We start from the raw sequence: 15769 nt of genomic DNA, 5'->3' as shown, positions 1-15769 counted from the left end.
ACCTCCGTTCTCTTGTGGAGGCCCCCACACCAGGTTGCATTTTCTGCAGTCAAGCCGGACACCACCAGTGTCCAGAAGAAGGCCCGGTGTCTGTCGAGGACCTTACAGTTGATAGCCACAGCCCTGGTCCCTGCATACATTCTGCAGGGTCAGAACATACTGTCCTGAGTCTTTCCTGATAATCTCTCTCACTATGAGGGTGGTTTTGAAGTTGGTGGAGGTTATTTCACACTAGCTTTCGCTTCAATCTCCTTCCCATCCTTGGACCAGGAGACAACAGGGAGGGGACGGCCTGTGATGTCAGCATCAATCTTGATTATCTCTCCTGCCCTGACAAACAACCAACTGTCGCAACTTCTCCTTTAAGGTAATAGCGGGTGGATCTACATCATCCTTGACGGTGATAGGCCCTGTCGCCTCAGAGGGAGCGCTCAACAGCTCAGCCGAATTCTTAGCGATGACATGGAAGTCATACTGCAAATCTTCTGTGAGACCTGTGGACATCGAAATAGTGTCCAGCAGATTGGCAAAGTTGCACTTCAGCCAGCGTCCATCAGGAAGCTCTCTTCGCTCCACAATGTAGCCAACAACCTTGGCTCCACCATCGTTGTCAGGTCTTTCCCAGAGGAGGGAGACCGAGGTTCTAGTTATGTTGGTAACCCTGGAGATTGCGTGGGGGATCACATGGTCCCTGGCAGCGACAGGCTCACTTGCTTTGGTGCATAGACCAATGCAGGCAATATTCTCAGCAGAGACTCTAACTGATACAGAAGACTTCTTCAATTCCTGACATCTTAAACTGTTCTCTGCAAGCAGGCCTCTGTTGGCCTTCGTCCAGAGAAGATGCTGCTCTGAACTTTACATTCAACGTGATATCCATCACAGGGCTTCCACCAATCACTGGCAGGCCTGCCCACAACACCAGCATGCCATACCTGGAAGGCTTGGGCAATATGGATATTGGTAGGTGGGGCCGGGAGCTCGAAAGGATACTGAGCAACAATGGAGCAGAGTCAATGGCATGGCTCTTGCCATAGCGATTTTCTGCTGCAATGCGGAACTGGTACTCAGTGCCCTGGTTTAAGACGGACTGAACTTTGATCGATGTTCTGGCCACTGTGGCAGAGACAATCTGCCATGTAGTTGTGGTGGTGTCTCTCTTTTCCACCACATAGTTGTTGATCTGGCAGCCACCGTCTAGCTTGGGGCATCCATGACAGACAGACAAAGTCTGCACTCACCGTCATCAACCTTTATGTTGCTAGGAGGACCCGGTTTGTCAAGGATAATTACAGAAATCTCAGCTGATTTGGTACCGATTGGTGTTTGTCAGGACAATCTCATACTTTCCGACATCCTCCTTAGTTGTGTCCTTGATCACAATCGTAGACAAAGTTTTGGATGTGGAGAACATTGACCCTGGTGGTCTGCTTGAGTGAGTGTCCATCCTTCTTCCAGGAGACCTCTGGATCAGGGTCTGCCTCTGAATGGCACATCAATCTTCAGATCAGCTCCAGACCTCACACTGTAGATGTTGAACATCGGTTGATGATGGGCTCAATAGTGATATCCTTCACCAGAAACAGGGCTTGCAAGTGGCTTGGCATCACTTTTGCCTTGTCATTCACGGCAGTAACCCTAAGGAGTATTCTTCTCCGAGTTGTAAGACCATTGATAGTGGCTTCCAGTGCTTTGATCTCACAACACACAGTCCATTTATCATCTCCCGTAGGCTGCATCTCACAATGTAGTGGAGATCTTGCTACCATCCATCATGGTCTGTGCTTCTCCCAGGACATACTGACAGTGTGACGTGTCACATCAACCACTGTGATCTTCACAGGGGCAGTGGTATTTCAGAGATCTTCACAGCTTCTGTGGAGGCAGGCAGTCCCACACCTAGCTCATTGACGGCAAGCACACACGGAAATAGTACAGGCCCCAACTTGAAGGTCAGAAACATGTATGAGTTTCCTGACACAGTTGTTGCTTACACTGGTGAAAGCCATTCTCTTCTGCTCTCTCTTCTCCACATGTAGTGGGAGATCTTGGCCCCACCGTCAATGAGAGGAGGTTCCCAGGAGAGGGAGACCGAGTCCCTCTTGACATCCTTCACCTCCAGGTTAACAGGAGTGCTTGGGGAGTCAAGAACATCTGACATTAACGAATGCCGATTTTGGAGCCACTGAGGTTTTCCAGGGTCAGCACATATTTGCCAGTATCAAAATCGTCCACATTGTCAATAAGCAGCATTGTGTAGGAGCGTGGTGACTTCAATCTGAGCACGCTCCGTTAGGGTTTCCGTCAGCTTTAGACCATTTCACCTCAGGGCTCAGGCTTTCCTTTGATGGGACAAACAGACGCAGTGTAGCGCTAGCTCTGACGTTGACCATCTTCCTCAGGTCAGCATCCAGTTCAATCTCAGGAGCCTCAAGTTTCTCAGCAGCAACCACAGACCCAGGCAGGTCCACATGCTCTCCAACTCCTTCGATGTTCAAAGCACATACACGGAAGTTGTACTCTGCATTTTCCTTCAGTCTCTTGACTGTGTAGTGAGTGGGTTGGACTCCGGTGGGTGGTGTGCATACAATCCATTCATCATCAGTTAGCTCCTTCATCTCCACAACATATCCCTTGATAGGTGCTCCGCCATCATAGATGGGCCTGGACCAGGACAGAGAGACTGTGGTGCTTGAGTGATCAGTGACCTTAGCGTTGTTGGGAGGACCTGGTGGGTACGTGGCATCGCAGGCCTTGATATAATCAGTGGGATGACTAGGCTTGCCTACACCAGCAGCATTTTCAGCAGAGACTCTAAACTCATAGGAATGTCCCTCATTGAGGCCTGCGCATCTGAACCTCATGTCAGTCAACCTTTTCTTGTTGCACTTGGTCCATCTGATACCCTCCTTGTCACGTTTCTCCAACACATATCCATCAATCTCTGCTCCCCCGTTATCGTCAGGCCTTTCCCAGGTCAGCACAATGGAGTCCCTCGTAATGGGCACCCTTCCTCAGGTGTGGACGGAGCGCTTGGAGTAGTGAAGGGATTACGAGCAATCACAGGCTCCGATTCCAAAGGCTCACCACCACCAAATTTATTCACAGCGGTAACTCTGAAGATGTACTCATTACCAGGCAGTAGTTTAGTGATCTTGTAGCTAACGGCCTGGATCTTGGGCTCCACTACGGTCCAGGACAAGCGGCTGGTTTCCCTCTTCTCAATGACATAGTGGGAGATGCTGGCTCCGCCATCGTGTGTTGGGTGGCTCCAGTGGAGGTAGCACTTCTCAGCCGTGACTCCCTTACCTCAAGAGGTCCATCAGGAGACCCGGCCTATCTAGAACCTTCACGTTAACCGGAAGCATTTGATTCCTCCACGTTGCTGAGTTTGAGGACAAAATGGCCACTATCCACTCGGATGCATTCTTTACAGTCAGACACTGGCGAGTTAGAGTGCTCATGACCTCCATTCTGGTGTCATATTGTCAATTTCCTTTCCATCCTTGAGCCAGGGTGATATCAGGAAGGGTTTGCCAGTGTAGTCGGCATCGATAACAAATGTCTCGCCGGCATGAACAACGGTAAGATCCTTGAATTTGGGATCCATGATGGGCATCCGGAGCTTCAATCTCATCCTTTGCAGTAATTTCCCCTGTGCTCTGAGAGGGAGCACTCAAGATACCGGAAGCATTCCTAGCAATGACTCTGAACTCATAGATACAGTCCTCAGTCATGTTGGGATATGTGAACTGAGTTTCCAAGATGTTGGTAAAGCTAGCCTTCATCCAACGTGGGTCTGGCTGCTTCTTTCTCTCCACTAGGTAGCCAGTGATGGCGCTGCCTCCATCATACAGGGGCCTGGTCCACTGGAGGGTCACATGGTTCCCTGGCGATAACGATAGCCTCTGGGGGGCCCGGTGGGTCGCAGGGATCTCTGGCTACTGTGCTCTGAGAGACCTTGCTAGCGGGGCTGAGCCCAGCAATATTCTCAGCATAGACTCTGAATTCATACTCAATACCTTCCTCCAGCTCTGTGGTCTTGTAGCGGGCATCAGGGATGAGGAGCTTGTTGAGTCTGATCCATAGCAGGCTGTTCTTTTCCTTCCTATCCAGGTGATAGCCAATGACAGGGCTTCCTCCGTTGTTTGAGGAAGGCTTCCATTCAACAATCATGTTGTCCTTGGTTGCAGCAGAGATAAAAGGTGCACCTGGAGCAGCTGGTTCGCTGAATGGATACTGAGCAACAACGGCAGCTGACAGGATGGAGGAACTCTTTCCATATCTGTTCTCAGCAGACACTCTGAACTGGTATTCAATGCAAGTCCTGAGGTTGCTGACTTTTATTGTGGTTCTAGCAATAGTAGCGGACACAATCTGCCAGGTTGTAGTGGTGGTGTCTCTCTTCTCCACAATGTAGTTGTTGATCTGGCAGCCTCCAGTGTATTGTGGGCGCTCCCAGGAAAGATTGACATAGTTTGAGCTGACCTCTTCGATCTTCAACGGTCCTGTTGGTGGGCCAGGCTTATCCAGAATCACAACTGTAATATCCTCTGTCACTGTTCAGCAGCACTGGTAGCTGTCAGAGTGTATTTACCACAGTCCCTCCTTGTTGGCATCCTTTATATGCAGAGTGGTAGATGATGTTGTACTAAACACATTCAGTCTTGTTGTCTCCTTGATGGCCTGTCCATCCTTCTTCCATTCAACTTTAGGAACAGGCCGTCCAAGCACTTGAATTTCAATTTTCAGATCCTCCCCAGTCTGAACACTGAATGTGTTAAAGGCCATCCTGAAGCTTGGCTGAATAGTCAAGTCGTTAGCTGTAACTGGTGCAGCTAGAGCTCGTGGATCACTCTTGCCCTTCTCATTGAAGGCTGAAACTCTCAAGAGGTACTCCTTCCCAGTGCTGAGGCCTGCGACTGTGCCATCACAAGTCTTTGTTGTCGTGGCCACTACCCACTCTTCTGAGCCATGGGGCTGCATCTCAATGTAATATCCAATGATTCTGCTGCCTCCATCGTGGTCAGGTTTCTCCCAGGAGAGAGAGGCGCTGGTCTTTGCCACTTCAGTGAGAGTGATCTTACCCACAGACAGTGGGGGTTCAGAAGTTTTTACTGAGTCTTGCGTTTCGATGGGCACGCCTACCCCAAACTCATTCTCCGCCATGACTCTAAAGTAGTAAATAGCACCTTCACTGAGGCCGGTGATGCGGTAGCTTGTCTTCGTACATTTGTTGTCAACATTAGAATAGGCCTTTCTAGTTGATTCACGCTTGTCAACCAAATAGTTATTGATTCTGGAACCACCATCAATAAGAGGTGGTTCCCACATTAGAGTGACACAGTCCCTCTTGATGTCTTTAACCATGAGGTTCAGAGGAGATCCAGGAGTATCCAGTACTTTGACAGAGACGAAGGCTGACTTGGTACCTGCACTATTCTCTAGGTTGAGAATATACTTACCGGCATCATTCCTGTCACAGATATCTACTGAGAGCTGTGTGTAATCAGCACCATTCTCAATCTGGACCTTAACTGGGAGGTCTCCTTCCTCCTTAGCCCAGCTGATGTCTGGAATAGGACGTCCATTGAATGGGACATGGATTCTCATGGAGCCCCCTGCACGGACAACAACCCCCTTTCTGAGCTCTGAATCCAGAATCATCTCTGGAGGATTCATCTTATCCATGGGTTTTACAACTCCTTGGAGCTCCACAGGTTCACCCACCCCAAGCTTATTAATAGCACAAATGCGTACCTTGTATTCCTGATGCTCAATGAGTTTTGTAATAGTGAACTTGGTAGCAATGACTCCAGAAGGAGGGGTGCAGATGGTCCATTCCTCCTCATCCGCCTTGCTTATTTCTACAGCATAGCCTTGGATATCACAGCCACCATCATATATGGGCCTGTGCCAGGCCAAACTAACAGTGTTCTTGGTGGTGTCAAGAACCTGGACATTAGTAGGGCAGCCTGGTTCAAATGTAGGATCACAGGCCTTTAAGTAGTCGGTAGCTGGGCTAGGTTGACCCACTCCGGCCGCATTCTCAGCAGACAACCTGAACTCATACTCATGGTCTTCTGTTAGGCCAGTCACTCTGAAACGCAAATCTGTTACTCTGCGTTTGTTACACTTAGTCCACCTCACTCCGGCTCTGTCTCTCTTTTCCACGATATAGCCGGCAATGTCACTTCCTCCAGTGGCCTCAGGGCGGCTCCAACAGACAGTCATGGAGTCCCTGGTGATATTGGTGATCTCCAGCTCTTGAGGTGCACCAGGAGGAACAAATGGATTCCTCATGATGACGGGTGTAGACTCTAGGGGTTCACCGACACCATATTTGTTGACAGCCATGACTCTGAAGATGTACTCATTGCCCTTGAGTAGTTTAGTGACTTTGAACATCGTAGCTCCACAGTCGCTGGAGACAACTGTCCATGCCAGGCGACTTGTCTCCCTCTTCTGAATAATGTAATGGGAGATGCTTGCTCCGCCATCATGCCTGGGTGGTAGCCAAGACAGAGAGCACTTCTCCTCTGTGACATTCCCAATTCTGAGCGGTCCCTCAGATGGGCCGGGCCGGTCCAGAACTTTCACACTGAATGGAACAGTCTTGGTTCCAGCTACATTGGACAGGACCAGAGTGTACTGACCACCATCCACTCTAATGGCCTCCTTCACAAGAAGCATAGCCTTAAAGTCTGTGTTCTTGATCTCAGCTCTCGCTGAGTTCTCCACTTCAATATTTCCCTTGAACCACTGGGCAGTGGGGATAGGTTTTCCTTCTACACTGGCCTCCAAACTGAAGCATTCCCCAGCATTGACAACAATAGTCTGATTGAACATGGCATCGGTTTCATATTTAGGTGTCTCCACCTCGTCCTTGGCGGTGATGGAGCCTGTACACTCAGAGGGCTTGCTGACAGCTCCAGCTGCATTCCTTGCAATGATTCTGAAGTCATATTTACAGTCCTCAGTCAGACCAAGGACTGTGAATTCATGGTCAATTATGTTTGCAAAACTAGCCTTCATCCAGCGTCCCTCAGGCAGGTCACGTTTCTCCACAACATACCCGGTAACAAGGCATCCACCGTCATACTGGGGAGAGCTCCACCTCAGCTTCACTGAATGTCTGGTGACAATAATAGCTTCTGGGCAGCCAGGAGGATCACATGGATCACGGGCAACACACACTTCTGAAACTTTGCTGCATTTTCCGATTCCAACAATATTTTCAGCATAGATCCGGTACTCATACTCAATTCCCTCCTCCAAGGGTGTGGATTTGTACCTGCAGTCCTGGATGACAGATTTGTTGACTTTAGTCCAGAGGATACTGTTCTTTTCTTTTCGCTCCATGTGGTAGCCCAGGATAGCACTGCCTCCATCGGATGGAGGTTTATGCCACTCAACAACCATATAATCCCTAGTGTATGACGACACGAATGGTGTTCCTGGTGGACCAGGCTCCTGGAAAGGATATTGGGCCAGAACTGGCTCTGAGTCAATGGCAAAACTCTTTCCATACCTGTTCTCAGCATAGATTCGGAATTGGTACTCAGCACCCGTCTTCAGATTTGACACTTTGAGTGTTGTTCTGGCAACAGTGGCAGACACCACCAACCAGTTGACAGTGGTTGTATCCTTTTTCTCAACAACATAGTTGGAGATCTGGCAGCCACCAGTGTATGTTGGTGGCTCCCAGCTGAGAGTGATGCTCTCAGCACTGATGTCTTCTAACTTGACAGGGCCTGTGGCTGGACCCGGCTTATCCAGTGTTATCACCTCAATGGTGGCATCCTTTGATCCCAATGCATTGGCAATGTTAATGCTGTACATGCCTCCATCCTCTTTTGTGGCGTCCTTGATGGTTAGGGTGGTGTGATTAGCAGAGTCGGTGACATTTACTCTTGTGGTCTGTTTCAGGCCAACTCCATCCTTCGTCCAAGTGATAGTTGGCTTGGGATGGCCGGACATTGGCACCTCCACCTTCAAATCATAGCCTACCTGGACACTGTAGGAACTCAACACAGGCCTCAGAGAAGGCTCAATCACAAGGTCTTTGGCTACAACTGTTTGAGCCAGTTGTCTTGAATCACTTCTTCCCTTTTCGTTAACAGCAGTAACTCTGAATTGATACTCTTCACCCTTTTGCAGGTTGGTTACCATGGTTTCAAGGGCCTTCACACTCGCACACACAGTCCATGCATAGCTATCCTTTGGTGCCAACTCCACATCGTAGTAGCTGATCCTGCTGCCTCCATCATGTTCAGGTTTTTCCCAGGACAGTGTCACGCTCTTTCGAGTCACATCAACAACACTGACTTTACCTGGGGGCTGGGGCTTCTCTGAAATCTTCACTGGTTCTGTGGTTTTAGCAGGGAGGCCAATACCATATTCATTCTCAGCCAGGACCCTGAAGAAGAAAATTCCACCCTCTGGAAGAGGTTCAATCTTCCAAGACATCCTGTTGCATGTGGTGATGGGCGAATAGACTTTTCTGGTACTCTCCCGCTTCTCCACAATGTAGTGTTTAATTTTAGAGCCACCATCTAAGAGTGGCGGCTCCCAAGTCAATGTGACAGAATTTTTGGTGATTTCTTTAATTGTGAAATTATTTGGAGGGCTTGGTGAATCCAAGACTCTTACACTAATAAAGACAGACTTTACTCCACTAGGATTCTCTGCCGTGAGTGTGTACTTGCCAGTGTCAAATCGGTCAACATTCTCAATAACAAGAGAAGCATAGCTGCCTGTATTGTCAATCTGGGCAGTCTCCTTGATCTCCCCCTCTGCTTTGCCCCATTTCACCTCGGGAGCAGGACGTCCCCTCACAGGAACAAACAGCCGGAGTGTGCTGGCAGACCTGATGTTGATCATCTTTCTCATGTCAGTGTCCAGGTCGAGGTCTGGAGCCTCCAGTTTCTGCTCCAGGAGTATTTTTCCAGGGGCATTGGCATGCTCTCCGATACCAAATTTGTTGATGGCGCACACTCTGAACTGGTACTCGTGTTTCTCAAGCAGTTTGGTGACTGTGAACTTGGTGTTGATTATTCCGGTGGGAGGAGTGCACATAAACCACTCATCGGTGCCATTACAGGCCTCAACAATGTAGGCTTGAATCTCACAACCGCCATCATAGATGGGTTTTCCCCATGTCAGAGAGACGGTTGTTCTGGATGAGTCCACCACCTTGGGGTTGTTTGGTGGGCCTGGTTTAAAGATGGGATCTAAAGCTTTGTAGTAGACTGTTGCAGGACTAGGTGTGCCGATGCCTGCAGCGTTCTCAGTTGAAACTCGGAACTCATAGCTGCGGTTTTCCAGAAGGCCTGTGACTCTGAAGCGAAGCTCGCATACGGTGCGCTTGTTACATCTTGTCCATCTCACACCTTCCTTGTCACGTTTCTCAACTATGTATCCTTGGATGGCATTGCCTCCATCATTAGTTGGTCTCTCCCAGGTCACCACCATGGAGTCTTTGGTTATGGTAGACACTTCCACCTCTGTTGGTGGGTCGGGGGTGACAAATGGGTTTCTGGCAATCATTGGCTCAGATTCCAGAGGCTCGCCGATTCCGTATTTATTGACTGGAATCACTCTGAATATGTATTCATTACCAGGAAGAAGCTTGGTGATCTTGAGGTTCAGGGTCTGAACTTTAGGGTCAACTACAGTCCAGACCAATCTGCTTGTCTCTCTCCGCTCAACGATGTAATGGGAGACATCACTGCCACCATCCTGGATGGGGGACTTCCAGGCAATGGAGCACTTCTCACTGCTGACTCCATAGATGGAAATAGGGCCTGCTGGAGGGCCTGGTCTATCTAGAACCTTAACATTTATGTTCACAGATTTCTCTCCTCCAACATTCTTCACCAGCAATGTGTATTGGCCACCATCAACACGGATTGCCTCCTTGACAATCAAACAGGCTGTAAAGTCAGTGTTCTTAATCTCTAAGCGAGCAGCTTCAGCTATCTCTTGTTTGCCTTTCATCCAGTGGACAGAGGGAACTGGTTTACCAGAGAATCCGGCCGCGAGTCTGAATGTCTCTCCAGCATTTACCATTACATTCTGGGAGTACTTGGAATCCAGGTCAATCTGGGGGGGATCCACCTCATCCTTTGCAGTTATACTTCCAGTGCTGTCAGAAGGCTTGCTATGGACACCAGCTGCATTCCTGGCAATAACCCGAAACTCATAGAGCTGGTCCTCAACCAGGCCTGTGATAACAAACTGAGTCTCAATGACATTGGCAAAGCTGGCCTTCATCCATCGGCCATCTGCTCCCTCCTTCTTCTCCACCACATACCCGGTGACCTTGCTACCGCCATCATACTCAGGCTTGGTCCATTTCAGAGTCACCTGGTTTCTGGTGACAATAACAGCTTCTGGCTTGCCTGGGCTGTCACATGGGTCTCTGGCGACTTGCATCGCAGTCACTTTGCTTGCCTTGCTAAGGCCTACAATATTCTCAGCATAAACTCTAAACTCATATTCGATTCCCTCCTCAAGGCCAGCAGCCTTGACCCTGGTCTCAAGGATAATCTGTTTGTTCTGTTTTGCCCAGAGAATGCTATTCCTCTCCTTGAGCTCCACATGGTAGCCCAAAATCTTGCTTCCACCATCACTGCTAGGTTTCTCCCACACAATCACCATATTTTCCTTGGTGGCCGACTGGACTTCCGCAGACCGTGGCTGACTGGGAACCTCAAATGGATATTGAGCAACGATGGTCTCTGAAAGCAGAACTGAAGATTTGCCATATCGATTCTCGGCGGCGATCCTAAACTGGTACTCAGATCCAGTCTTAAGACGAGCTGCTTTAATGATGGTTCGTGCAACTGTAGCAGACACAATCTGCCAGTTAGTGGTTGATGTGTCTCTCTTTTCAACAACGTAGTTGTTAATGGAGCACCCTCCGTCATATTCTGGTGGGTTCCAGGACAAGACCAGACTGTCAGCAGTGATCTCATCCAGTTTGATAGGGCCAGTGGGTGGACCAGGCTTATCAAGAACAACAACACTTATGTCTGTAGTAGCCTCTCCTGCTGTGTTGCTCAATTTAATCGTGTATGTTCCTACATCTTCTCTGCAGGCCTCCCTGATGATCATGTGGAGATTCTTCTCAGAAGCTTCAGCGTTGACTCTAGTTGTTTCCTTAAGAGCAACGCCATCCTTGAGCCAAGTTACCGCAGCCTTTGGACAAGCAGCATATGGTAGATCTAACTTCAGATCATCTCCTGCCATTACACTGAATGTGGTGAAAATCAGCTTGAAGGTTGGGGAAATGACAAGATCTTTAGCCAGAACCGGCATACTGAGGGCACGAGGATCACTCATTCCCTTCTCGTTGGTTGACGAGATACGGAACATGTACTCTTCTCCTTGAGTCAAGCCAGATACAACTGTCTGATTGGACTTGGAGACCATAACTTGGGTCCATTTGTCACTGCCTTTACCCTGCATCTCAACAATGTAACCTGTTATCCTACTGCCTCCATCATGCTCAGGTTTCTCCCATGAAAGAGTGACGCTTGTGCCTGTGACATCCAGGAGGGATACCTTTCCTGGTGGCAGAGGCTTCTCTGATGCTTTAACTGGTTCCATAGTCTCTACTGGGAGACCGACGCCATACTCATTTTCAGCCAAAATTCTAAAGAAGTAAAGTTTTCCTTCCTCCAGATCTCCAACTTTCCAGCTGGATTTGTGACAGCTTGCACAGACTGTTGAGTAGGCCTTCCTGTTTGACTCTCTCTTCTCAACAATGTAGTTGCGAATTCTGGAGCCACCATCAATAAGGGGAGCATCCCATACAAGGGAGACCGAATCTCTGGTGACCTCTTTAAACACTAGATTCTGAGGTGCTCCAGGAGTATCCAACACTCTGACGTTCACATAGGCGGTCCTGCTTCCTGAGGCGTTCTCAACAGTAACCATATATTTACCTCCATCAAACCTGTCCACTGTCTCCACTTGGAGAGTGGTGAAGGAAGGAGTAATTTCAATGATGGCCTTATCCAGGGATTCCCCATGCTCTCTGGACCATTTAACTTCAGGCGCTGGTCTTCCCTTGATGGGGACAAACAACCTGAGGGTGCTGCAGGCCCTGATGCAGACCACCTTACGGAGCTCTGCTCCAAGCTCAATCTCTGGAGGAAGCAGCCTGTCCTCGGATTTGGCAGTACCAGGCACAGTTGTGGGTTCTCCTACACCTTCACTGTTAGTGGCACAAATGTTGATTTTATATTCCTGGTTTTCCTTCAGGCTGGTGATCGTAAAAGAGGTGGCAGTCCACCCTTTCTTTGGAGTGTGGATAGTCCATTCATCTTCCTCAGGAAGGCAAGTCTCCACAATGTAGCCAGTGATTTCTGAACCACCATCATACACAGGCTTGTTCCAGGCAACAGTGACAGAGGACTTGGTGGTGTCCAACACTCTGGGGTTGCCAGGGGGTCCTGGCTGGAAAATGGTGTCGATGGCTTTGTAAAATGGACTTGATTGACTAGGTTGGCTCAAACCAGCATTGTTTTCAGCTAGAATTCTGAATTCATATTCATGCCCGGGTGTAAGGCCGGAAACCTTGAATCTGAGGTCTGATACTGTCCTCTTGTTGCATTTCACCCAGCGTAAGCCAGTCTTATCTCTCCTCTCCACAATGTAGGTGTTGATGCTGCTACCTCCATCATGTTCGGGGCGCTCCCAGCAGACCACCATTGAGTCCTTGGTGATGGTAGTCACTTCGGGCTGTTGGGGTTGGTCAGCAGCAACGTAGGGGTTGACACAAATAACAGCTTGTGTTTCTGCAGGCTCACCAACGCCATACTTGTTTACGGCCATGACCCTAAATACATACTCATTGCCCTTCAGAAGCTTTGTAATCTTGAATCTATTGGCTTCAAGGTCTGTAGCCACATTGGTCCAGGCAAGCCTACTAGTCTCGCGCTTCTGAATGATAAAGTACTCGATCTTAGCACCTCCATCATGAGGGGGATGAAGCCAGTTGAGAACACACTTTTCAGCAGCGATGTCAGACACTGTGAGACAGTCTGGCGGTCCGGGTCGGTCAAGCACCTTAACATTGAATGTAAACTTGGCAAAGCCACCTGGGTTGCTTGCTGTCAGAGTAAAAACTCCACCATCCCTTCTCAAGGAGTCCTTGCCTACCAGAGTTGTGTGGAAGTCAGAGGACTTGATTTCCAGTTTAGCTGTGTCCTCAAGCTCTTTACCATCTTTGGACCATACCAATAAGGGGATCGGTCTACCGCTCACGTTGGCCTCCAATTTGAACAACTCTCCTGCCATTACCACAACTGTGCTGCTGTAGGAAGAGTCAACATCAAGCTTTGGTTCCTCAATGTCATCTCTGCATGTGATCTCGTCTGACGGCTGAGATGGGGTGCTCACAGCTCCTGCAGAGTTTCTGGCACACACACGGAACTCATAAGTGGTCTCTTCAGTCAGACCACTGACCGTGTATGTAGTCTCCAGGATGTTGTTGAAATTAGCTTTAAGCCAGCGTCCATTGGGGAGCTCTCTTCTTTCTACTTGGTATCCTGTGATGGAGAATCCTCCGTCTCCCTCCGGTTTTGTCCATGAAACAGTCACTTCATGCCTGGTGATGTTCAGAGCCACAGGTCTGCCTGGGGGGTCTACTGGATCCAGGGCATACATTGTCTCCGAGGGCTTGCTAGCTATGCTCAAGCCAGCCATGTTTTCAGCAATGACACGGTATTCATATGCAATACCATCGACAAGACCTGTAGATTTGAAGATATTTCCAACAACCAATGCCTTGCTGATCTTCTGCCACAGAATGCTGTTCTTCTCCTTACGCTCTACGTTGTAGCCAAGGATCGGGCTGCCTCCATCTGAGGAAGGCTCATTCCAGCTCAGAGTCATAGAGTCCTTGTTGAAAGATGTTACAGACGGTGTACCAGGTTGGCCCGGAACATTGAATGGATACGCCGCAACAACCGACTCAGAAACAATGGAAGGTCCAATACCATATCTGTTCTGGGCCTTGACACGGAACTGATACTGTACTCCTGTTGTCAGGCGGGCTGCTTTGAATGTGGTCCGAATAACTGTAGCAGCCAGCTCCATCCAGGAAGTGCCGATAGTCTCCCTCATCTCAACAATGTAGTTGTTGATGGGAACCCCTCCATCGTTCTCTGGTCCCTCCCAGGACAGCAGAACATAATCACATGATACCTCTTCTATCTTGATGGGTCCAGTGGGAGGCCCAGGAATGTCATGAACAAGGACTGTGATGGTTTCAGTGACGGTGCCCAATAGGTTCTTTCCTGTGATGGAATACTGGCCTCCATCTGTCCTCTTGATTTCACTAATATTGAGTATTGTGGAGGTAGTTGTGGTTTCTGTGTTGATCCTCTGTGTCTCCTTCAAGGATGTGTCTTCCTTCTTCCAGGATACCACAGGTCTAGGTTTGCCAAGCACTGGGATCTCCACCTTGACTCTGTCCCCAGCCTTAGCAATCACAATCTTCTGGTAGACGCCACGCATGTCAAATGATGGTGCACTTGTCTGTTCTTTAATAATGGCTGGCCTGCTTTCACGAGGATCGCTTCTGCCTGATGCATTAACCGCCATAATGCGGAAGATATATTCTGCGCCCTCAGTCAGATCTGTGACGACGTAGTCCAGGGCCTTGATGGCAGCCACATGGACCCATTGGTCTGTGTCCTTCTTCTGGGCTTCAATTACGTATCCTGTGATCAAGGTCCCACCGTCATGCAGGGGTTTGGCCCAGGACAGGCTAGCACTGTCTGAAGAAACATCAGTGACATATAGATCCTCAGGAGCCGAGGGGGCCTCAGACACCCGGATGGGCTCGGGGGTTTCAGCAGGCTCTCCCACTCCAAGGTCGTTTTCAGCAGACACACGGAAGTAGTAGTAAGCACCCTCTTCCAAATCAGGGATCTTGAAGGAACATTTCTGCCATTTAGTGCTTAGAACTGTGTAGGCTTTCTTGGTAGCCTCTCTCTTCTCAATGATGTAGTTGTGAATCTTAGATCCACCATCGATGATTGGGAATTCCCATTGTAAGGTGATGCTGCCCTTGGTGATCTCTCTGGGTTGGAGGTTGATTGGTGGTCCAGGTGTGTCCAGAACCTTGACGTTTATAAAGCCAGTCTTCTTTCCAGCAACATTTTCCAGGCAGAGGTTATATTTGCCAGCATCATATCTGGTGCAGTCAGGAATGACAAGCAGTGTAAAGGACTCTGTTGTGTCAATGTGAGCTCGCATCTTCAGGTTGGTGTCATCTTTACTCCAGGTCACATCCGGTATGGGACGTCCCTTGATTGGAACAAACAGGCGTATGGAGGCCCGACACCTGACCACCAGGGTTCTTCTCAGCTCAGCATCAAGCTCAAAGTCTGGTAGGGATTCCTGATCGATAAGATCTATCACCTTCTCAATTTCTGCAGGTTCTCCGACACCCTCCGTGTTCTCAGCTCTGACTCTGAAGTGGTACTTTCCTCCCTTTTCAAGGTTGCCGATAACATATCCTGTGATTCGAAGAAGCGTCTGTGTTGCTTTTTCCCAGTCATCGTGTCCCTCCTTTTTGTACTCAACTATGTATCCATCCACATTCAGACCTCCGTCATAATGAGGGCGACCCCAGCTGAATGTGGCCGTAGTTCTGGTTGTGTCTGTGATTCTTGGGTTGGATGGAGGACCAGGTGGATCTGGTGTGAAGTAAAAATGTATTTAGTATAATTTAGAATAAATTTAAAATAAC

At 49.0% G+C, this 15769-nt stretch overlaps 1 protein-coding gene across 1 annotated transcript in view; it reads right to left on the bottom strand.

Annotated features, from left to right (window-relative positions):
- Positions 1 to 15769, bottom strand: part of ttn.2 (titin, tandem duplicate 2) — a 219533-nt gene that overhangs the window by 40265 nt on the left and 163499 nt on the right. Inside the window, 31 exon segments of the mRNA XM_030381745.1 lie at positions 1 to 44; positions 47 to 134; positions 136 to 233; positions 236 to 335; positions 337 to 840; positions 843 to 1003; positions 1006 to 1202; positions 1204 to 1241; positions 1243 to 1320; positions 1322 to 1405; positions 1407 to 1475; positions 1477 to 1544; positions 1547 to 1846; positions 1849 to 1921; positions 1924 to 1937; positions 1940 to 2035; positions 2038 to 2152; positions 2154 to 2177; positions 2179 to 2262; positions 2264 to 2299; positions 2301 to 3002; positions 3005 to 3309; positions 3312 to 3329; positions 3332 to 3372; positions 3374 to 3428; positions 3431 to 3475; positions 3478 to 3613; positions 3615 to 3887; positions 3889 to 4565; positions 4568 to 4604; positions 4606 to 15716. Coding sequence (XP_030237605.1) covers positions 1 to 44; positions 47 to 134; positions 136 to 233; positions 236 to 335; positions 337 to 840; positions 843 to 1003; positions 1006 to 1202; positions 1204 to 1241; positions 1243 to 1320; positions 1322 to 1405; positions 1407 to 1475; positions 1477 to 1544; positions 1547 to 1846; positions 1849 to 1921; positions 1924 to 1937; positions 1940 to 2035; positions 2038 to 2152; positions 2154 to 2177; positions 2179 to 2262; positions 2264 to 2299; positions 2301 to 3002; positions 3005 to 3309; positions 3312 to 3329; positions 3332 to 3372; positions 3374 to 3428; positions 3431 to 3475; positions 3478 to 3613; positions 3615 to 3887; positions 3889 to 4565; positions 4568 to 4604; positions 4606 to 15716 — 15671 coding nt within the window.

The sequence above is a fragment of the Gadus morhua genome, chromosome 16, assembly GCF_902167405.1.
Source record: "Gadus morhua chromosome 16, gadMor3.0, whole genome shotgun sequence".
In the NCBI taxonomy this organism is placed as follows: domain Eukaryota; kingdom Metazoa; phylum Chordata; class Actinopteri; order Gadiformes; family Gadidae; genus Gadus; species Gadus morhua.
Note: the sequence above shows the minus strand (reverse complement) of the source record. Positions and strands in the feature narration are given on the sequence as shown.